This window comes from Cyprinodon variegatus, unplaced genomic scaffold, assembly GCF_000732505.1.
Source record: "Cyprinodon variegatus isolate N-32 unplaced genomic scaffold, C_variegatus-1.0 Scaffold255, whole genome shotgun sequence".
Lineage (NCBI taxonomy): Eukaryota > Metazoa > Chordata > Actinopteri > Cyprinodontiformes > Cyprinodontidae > Cyprinodon > Cyprinodon variegatus.
Window position 1 is genome coordinate 739,174 of NW_015150708.1, and position 9,090 is coordinate 748,263.

General features: G+C 38.1%; 1 protein-coding gene across 2 annotated transcripts in view; it reads right to left on the reverse strand.

The window, feature by feature from the left end:
* nell2 (neural EGFL like 2) overlaps positions 1-9,090 on the reverse strand; it is a 137,874-nt gene that overhangs the window by 117,553 nt on the left and 11,231 nt on the right. For both annotated transcript variants that reach the window (XM_015382349.1, XM_015382348.1), the window contains exons 3-4: positions 2,487-2,637; positions 504-677 (exon numbers count right to left, since the gene is read on the reverse strand). In XM_015382349.1, the coding sequence (XP_015237835.1) occupies positions 504-677; positions 2,487-2,637 (325 nt within the window). The remainder of the gene's footprint in view (positions 1-503; positions 678-2,486; positions 2,638-9,090) is intronic.

Below are 9,090 nucleotides of genomic sequence, written 5' to 3' on the forward strand. Positions count from 1 at the left end.
GCCAGTTGTGTCTAGCCCGGTTCAGTTTAGTTTGCTTTCCATTTACACACGATAAGTAATCTCAGTTACTGAGCTCGGACCGGTCTCGGCTCGGTTTTTCAAGGGTAGTGTAAATGGGGCTATAGACTGGGGTAATCAGCTGATATGGAGCAGGTGTGGATGGAAGTGACTAGAAGGGAGCTAGGCATGAGACAGGCACAAGGGGGCAAGAGAGAGTAATTAAAGATTGCTTAAATAAAACATAAAATGGAAAATAAACCAAAGATCAACTAAACAGAATTACTTAGATAACAGAAAACTAAAAATCCAAAAGGGGAAAACCATAACATTTTTTTTTAATAAATGAGATCTTTGATTTCAAAGAGACAGCATGTATAATAAAGGTGAAATAATAAAAATAATAAATAAGGTGAAATCAATGGCTCTAACATAAATTGCATAATATTTCAAGGAAGAGTAATATTTTTGATAGGTCCAGAGCATTTTGTCTATGAAGTTCTTACCTGTTGCAGTCGACGTGTAATATGACATGGGAGGCACTCACAGCCACTGATACTTTGTGCCATTGGTCGTCCGCAAGGCTATAAGGGAATACCTCGGTGTGATCCTGCTGGCTTTTGGTGCGGTAATGAAGACGCACCTCACTGCGTTGTCCGCTGCTCTCCAGCTCCAGAAACCTAAAGTATGAAAGTAGCACAAGCCACATGATGACACATAATGATGTATTAAAAAAAAACCCTGCAAAGATCATCTTAATGTGCAACCTTTGTTAGATGTCACGCTCATTTTAAAATGTCTGCTTTAAATTCCTAGATGTGCGACAGTAATTCATATATAATCCCCTCAGTAGCTGCATTCAGTAGTATACGTTCCCTACTAGATGCAGCATCAGCAACACCTAACAACAGACCATATGTACTTGTTCAGCTGTTTACATTGGAGTATTAGTATTCAAAGAAGATCCTCTTCCCCGGAGCACTGAGCTTTACCAACCACAAGACATTAATGAAAAGAGCTGCCAGCATACAAACATCACCTCTGCTTTTAAAGGCAGACTTATTTAATGAAAAGTTGTTTCCTAGAAACATCATTCAGAAGAAGAAGAAAAAAAACGGCTCATGAAAGAGTAGCAATGGACCTGATTTATCTGCAGACCACATCTAATAGATTTACTCTGCCCTACCCATGCCTGAACATTAATCCTGGCTCTGGAAGTGCACTCGCTTACACTTCTGATGCTGAATTAGTCCTTGTCACATTTCCAAATGAAACCATGCAGCGCTGCTTTGTAAAATCTGAGCGGCTGGGAAAGCAGTAGGGGAAAGTCATTAACATCCCTGGGAGCTCTTTGCTTAGGACTGACTTTAATGTACAAACTGTTCAATCAGTGCGTTATGTGAAAGTCAGATTGCTGTTCTGATCGTCCAACGGCTCAGCTAGAACAAACTAATGGAAACATTAGCATACCAAGTTTGCAGTTCACGATTATAAACTCCATGCTTACATCGTCTGTTGAGCGTGAAGAACACATCAGCATTTAAAAGGAACTGCTATGTTTGTTAAGCTAGTCTGTAAAACATGTAGATTCTAAGTGGTAACCAACATTCAGTCTGTTGATATGACAAAATGACATTTTCTAAAGTTAGCAAATTTAAAGGTATAGTGGAGGATTTTCATTTTCCGGGTGGATCATTGGATTAAGTGGTCCTCCTAATTGTCAATCATTCTGCTGGTATATATACGTAAGGCCGTCCTACGTGCTCGTCCCCAGTTAGCTATCTTTTTCTGAGCATGGGCACTTTCAGGCGTATATCTGTGGTGAGCTACAGTTTCAGTAATTGAAGTTAGCCTCTTTCACCGCGGTTCTTTGAAAATGGCCAACGGTCGTAAGAGAAAAAGTGCTAACGAAGTGTATGAGAAGAAAAGAAAGGCCTCAGAAGAGGCAGATATATCCTGGGAATACTTTATGCGGAGAGCTCTTCTTGCAAAGCATTATGGGATTTGCTGTCACAGCGGTCCACTGTCACTACCCGACAGCGGCGACTAATAACAAAGATGGCACAGGCTGCATGCGGTGGAGGAGTTACCTGACCAACGGGGAGCAAAAAGCAGTGATCATCTGTCCAAACGGTCAGTTGACTGAGTTCACAGAGCGTGCACAAGGAGAAATGGGCTTGTGCATGCTCTTTTAAAAATTTCCAAAAAGTCTTCCACTATACCTTTAAAAATTAGTTAATTTATAGTACTTCAAATTTTTGTTTTTGTGTAATCTCAAAATATCACTATCTATTTAATTAAGTTTTTGAAGCCATTTATAATGCATCTATTGAGTGTATTTGCAAACTGGACTTTTAATTTAGGCTTTGGAGTAATCGCTTCTTCTCCTTTGATAAAACTGAGAACAGAAAAATTGAGATCTGTGCATCTGTAGACAAAAAAAATCTTCCAAACAAAACAGTCTAATGACAGAAGCCCATTGGTCTTACCGGTGCTCTGAATGATGGATGGAGAGAATGACTCCTGAGTTGAGATGATCTTGTTTAAGGGTTGCCAGCACAGTAAACTCATTCTTGCCTTTAAGCTTCTGGACCATTTGTTTTGAGACCTCAGCAGGAGCTTTCACCTCCCTTGAGGTTCCTAGAATCAGAACAAGACATTTTAACAAATAAATCATAATTGCATTGTGGCTAAATTCTCATAGTTGTTCTATAAAATGGTAAAAAAAAAAAAAAAGAGCGATTGTTGCAATCAATTAAGGCAGGTGAATGTTTCTAATTTTAAGTCAGGGAGTGACTACAAGAAATTTAATGTCCATAATGCAGCTCGAACTAGTTGGATGAGAATAAGAAAAGATTGGATACTTAACTGGATACTTGTCAATGTTTGTCATTTATAATAGTAACAATAAAGTACTAGGGCATTCTAAAATAAAAATATGATTACATTACATATTAAATAAATCAATAATAAACCTTTTTTTGAAAACACTGGTATAGTGAACCTATTCAGAGCTTCCTATACAAAGGAACACATGGCTTACATATAATCAGGTAGCCTACATCACATTTTTGGTGGAAAGCTTTCATTTTCATTGAAATAAACAGCAAAGTCCAAGTCAAGTCTCTCTCCTCATTCATCAAGTTATTGCAGAACTTGAGAGCTGATTTAATGAATGACTAGTACACCTAGTAAGACAAAGGAGAGCCAGGGCATATCCTTCCTCCCTACTGCTTTTGTTGCACAGTGTTTTTGTCCTGTTCTTCTTTTGTATCTTGAACATAAAAAAACAAAAACATTCAAGTATTTTTTGATTTTTTTTAGCCCTGGATGTTAATATATTTGCTGTATAGTTTATCTCTTACTAATGGATACTTATTCCTTTACATATTTAATAGTTTTGTGTGTGCCTATATGTTTTCTTTGTCAATTTGCTTTGCTGAAACTTTTCAATTTTCCCATTGCAGGACAATAAAGAAAATTTCTATTCTATTCTATTAAAGGTATGATCATTTGTAAGTAGGTAAAAGTCAAATTTGGAAATGGCCTTATGTAATTTCCCTCAACCTCATTTTTTTTGTTGCTGGTTGTTGAGTTTGATACAATACTTTTTAAAACCCCTCTTAGATCACATTTATTTAAAAAAATGTATTTTGAATGCAGTAGTGTGAAAGTTACACCGCTCATCATTTATAAAAGGTGTAAGAGATAAAGTTCTCCCAGATTTCAAAGTGACAGCATCATAATATCACTATCAGATTCAGAAATAAAGTGGAATACTTTACATAAAGATCACTCTAAATGATCCGTATCTGCTTGTTATTGGCCAAAAGTTGAACTTTACTGACCATTTCAATTTGGTGCAGAGTAAAGCACTTTCTTAAGATTAACCATTCTTTCGCTCCATGCTTCAATGTGCATTAGGGTTTGAATATTCAAATTTTTTAGATGTTCTTATTACTCCCTAATCACATGCCAAGAACAGTGCAATAAACTTAAAAAGTACTAATGAAAAAGATCTGCTTAATCCAGACGAACCTAACCTTCTGTGTCCTATTAGTCATTAGAAATCCATGGCTAGAGGCTGCGCATGTTCTTGTGGTATTCAGTGTTGCACCTGAATGATCAGCAATTATTCCAAACACATACCAGATTAATAAAGCAAGACGCTAAAGCATCACTGCATTCCCCTGGGAAATCGTGCTATACCCATTTCAAATATATTCCCAATTTCAAAATATTCCATCCTATTACAGAAACCATATAAGTATTATTGATCAATAAGTTAAATGGCCGCTGCAGCATCTCCACCTTTTTCTATATGTAATCAGACAAGGTGGAATATTGATTCTGCTCTCTTGAATTTTTCATTGCAATATGGATTAGTATAATTAATATTATCTTTATTAATTTGTATAGGTTATGTTTTTGTCAAACTAACTGATTCCAAGACTATGCAGCAATTAGTTTGTGCTAGTTATGGTGTCCACATCACATTTGGTTTAACCTTAAAGAGAATTTTGTTGTGATTGCTACACACATAAAAGCTAAACCTTCAATACTTTATTCAGCAGAACAAGTGTTTGGATGTAGTTAACAAATGTTTATGGCACAATTTTGCTTTGCCTATTGCAGATTTGCACAAATAATACTGAAGGTGAATTGATATTTAAAGAAAAGTCCCCCACACAATACGACTAGCAGTAATGTTGAAATGCAATTTTGTGCACCAAAATGGGCTAGTCATTCATTCACAAACCTTAATTTTCTCTGTCGGTGCTCGTGTCAGCACCAACATAAATGTGCAAAGAATTTAAGACCTGACGTGGGAGCTGAGTATATCCCAGAGTGAAGGTAAATATTTCCACACACTAATTTTTCTGCCATATTATTGTTAGACAAATTTGAAACTTATAATATAATAATTGAACTTTATTGATTTCACATTGGAGGAATTTACCTCGGGGAGCAGTGGGCTGCCATTGTGCGGCGCCCGGGGAGCAATTGGGGGTTAAGGGTTTTGCTCAGGAACCCAGAGTGGAGGCTGTGAGGAATTTGCAACTTCTCAGAGCACAAGCTCACTGCCTTTAACCACTAGGCCAACACTCTCTCTTACTGAGAAAGATATTCATTTTTTTGGGACTACAATCATGTTTGCAAGCCTTGCCATTTTAGAGATGCTCTGAAATGTCATTGGTCACAATCTATTCAACCTTGGCTTGAGCTGCTCTGGCCTTTTGACAAGTCAGTCTTGCTTACAAACCATATGGTGACAAACTGTCAGACATTAATGGGCTGCCAGGATGTTTTGTCATTGGTACAGATTGTTATTTTCAACTATTCTCTCTCCTTGGGTAGTTGTAATGGTGCTTTCACACCAAACGCGATCTGGGCGTCCAAAACAGAAATTTAAATGCTCGGTCAAACGATGGTCAATGTGCTTTGGCGCTTTGACGTCATGATGCCTGGCACACTTGGTTGTTTATCTGCTCTGTTCCATAGCTTCCTGCTAGAGAGCAGCTTAACTTTATATACTTTGATTAGTTGGAAAAAATGTTTTAACAAATTTCTAAGCAAGAAAGTCCACCTCCTAACATTCTCTGTGCAGTCAGTTCATCAGGATTATGATCCTACTAAAATATGCAGTTCTTGTCCAGAGTCCCAGACCTTCAGCATACCGGGGGCCGCAGCGATGGCTATCCCCACTCAAAGCTCTCTGCAGCCTGTGGGGGATTTCCATCTGCCGTTCGTAACGGATGGAAGTGAACATAGAGGTTTTTTTTAAGTTTTGTGGTACGAGAATATTATATACAATTGATTATTTTTGGTCTGCTGGTTTTAACATTTTAGTTCATTTGGGTATTTAGGAGGTGTCTTTGCCATAGTTCATAGAAAAGAATGTTTTAGTGCAGCAATAATGATCAGAGCTTGTTCTCTTTTCCTTGTACATAACAAGCCATTCTGCTGGGTCCTTTTTTTTAATGAAGTAAGTAAGTAATGTTTATTTATATAGCCCCTTTCACAGACATAGAGGTAAAAAATTGCTTCACAAAATTACAATACAAATAAAAATACATGGTCATGAAACAACCTTTAATCTACTTGAATTAAAATGCTTTATTAAATAAATAGGTTTTCAGTTCACTCTTAAAAACATGAACAGAATCAAGTAAAAGCGAGGAAAGCAGGAGATTCTTCCAGAGCGCCAGCACGGCCGCCTGAAAGGAGCGATCTCCTCTGGTCTTGTAATGAGTATGAGGGACTATGAGCAGGTCCTGGTCCTGGGACTTCAGCCTCCAAGAGGGCATATAAGGAAACAACAAGTCTCTAATGTAGGAGGGAGCCTGACCATGAAAGGCCCTGAAGTTCAGCGCCAGGATTTTAAACTGGAACCAATAAGAGACTGAGAGCCAATAAATAACTTTTAGAATAGGCGTAATATGAGCCCTTCTGTTTGTATGAGTCAGTAACTTTGTCACAGAGTTCCCAACCTGATAAAGACTTGACAAGTTCTTTTTGTTTAGACATGAGATCATCAAGATCATCTCTAGACACAATTGTTAGTTTGGAGTTTAACCCCTTTAAACCTTTGGAGTTTGACCCCTTCATATTTTTATTTAGTTTTCATATGCAGACAGCCCTGCAGAAACAATAGCAGCTTGCATGTAGTATCTGTTTCCCCCCAAAAAAACTCCTGAAACAGCTTTTATGATTGGTTTACGCTTCTACATTCAGTGGCAAAAGTTCATATTTCTTAACTCCAGCGCAGTACGCTGGGCTGCCAGAACGCCCAGACATCAGAACGCTTGGATGTGCCACTACCAATGCTCAGATGCGCCGCTGGACATCTCCACACTGCCCCCCATAGACTTTAAATCAGATGATTTGATGCCCACAATGTTTATGGTGTGAACACACCATCAGACCTTACTTTACAAAGCCATTTTACTTCAAGAAAAGAAGTGCAACTTTCTTAATGTTACAGGAGCTTTGTCCCTTTAATGGCATTATTTCCCTTGGCCTTACTCAAAGCCATGTGCCACCTTCTTTCTTTCAAATAAAACTCTACTGCAACTTTAATGAAAGGATCCATAGATAAAGGTGTTTTTCAGAACTAATCACATCAAAGAGCCCACTTCCAGCAATGGGAGGCATGCAAGCTTACCTGAAACACTACCTTCAGGACAATATGGCAGCTTTTCTGCAGTGTATTTACATTACTTCTAGTTGGTTGGAGTAGCCAATTAAACCAGTGCAATGTAAAGCTGGAAAACATGAAGAAAGGCTGAATATAGAATAATGAAGCCTTAGATTGGACGAAATACAAGCTTGATTAGTATTTTTAGATCTGGTGGCATGCTTTGACGTTTTTCTTTTATGCTGTATGTTGCATTTAAGTGCTGTTTTTCGGTGTAGTTTTCACTAAATTTGAACTCCATCAAGGGAACACGTAAATCCCATGCATTTTGCATCAGCAGATATTATCTCTGTCATTGGTTGATGTGGGACAGAAGATCCATGACTGCAAACACATTCCTTCTAACAGTTGGCAGATCCTGTTTAACAAACAAATCCAAACCATTGGAAATAATCTTAGATAAATAAACATTATTTCCTTCTTAGAATAACTATAAAAAAGGTTTTCTTGGCTTATATTTTATCACACTACGGGGGCTACAGTGACGTCTTAATTTTGAGCAAAATAAGCATAGTGGGAGCAGGTGTCAGGGCGGGTCCATTACATAGGGGGATGGGGGTGACTGATCCACAATTTGGCAGCCAGGAACGTTTGACCTACAAGCGACTGACTTTCAGCACAATCCTTACACTTTAAAGCCAAGCGGCTGCTCCAAATGGCACTTTAGGGAATTACAGGGTTGATGCTTGATCTCATTTGTTTGCTGTAAAAGAATAATCCAAATACACAGGGCTGTGAAAAGCAAAACAGAAGAAGTAAAATCTCTGCATTCCTAAAAACATAAACAAATGCACCTTTTAGGCTGTGACCAGCCAGTCAGCTTTTCCTTGTTACCAAATCAATGCAGCCCTGCTGAGCAGGCCTTTGGTCGATTATATATTGGCAGGCGCCTGGATGGGGCAGCCACCTGCTCCTAATGACCACCCTGATCTGAAATCCTGACACAAAACAGCTATAAATGGATGATTTAGTGCATCACATTCTAATCTGCACGTTTTAAGTGCAATTCTTCTAATCTATTTTAGATGTTTACTGGGTGAAAGCAGCAGTTTATGTGCCATGTTTTGTGAAAAGCACAGCCCTATCAGCTGGAAAAAAAACTCTGAAAACAACAATGATAATAGCATATTTAGAAAAACAAAAAGTTGGAAGGCCCACAAAAGTCATCATAGTTGATACCATTTCTCTTTTCTATTTTTCACTAAATCCCCCGTGTCCTCCCTGTGTCCAATTTAATCTGCAGCTGTTCTATCAAGGTAACAAAGAGAAAACAAAGAGCATCAGGGGGTACATGTAAATCACAAAGAAGTTTAGTAATAGTTAGGTTTTGAAACAATAAATGTTTGTACATATTAAAATAAAATGTATAGTCCCTCATCTGAGGAACGGAAAAAAGCATGACACAACTGCAAACCCAGCAAGTGATGCTTGTCTAACTACATTGACAGGATGGGAAAGTATTGATCAGAGAAGCAGCCAAGAGGCCCTTGAAAATATCTGAAGGCGTTGCAGAGATCCACAGCTCAAGTGGGATAATCTGTCGACATGACAACCTTGTGCCATGACTCCAACAATCAGTACTTTAAAAAAGACAGGCAGGATACCCAATTTAAAAAAACAGAAATAATAAGTCAATCTTGTGATTTGCCTAAAGCCATGTAGTAAAAAAAAAAAGAAAGTTGCTGAACTACATGCATAATTTTATGTGAATGGAATAATGATGCACATCAAAGTTTCACCTACACTGGCAAAGGTGGTGAAGGCTGCATCCTGCTATAGGCGGTTGTAAGAGTAGCTTCAGTAGATAATAATGGTGTTAGTAACGGCATTAATTCCTCTTTAACTGAGTCATAAATAATTATTATAGGGATGCACGATATAATCGGCCCCCTATC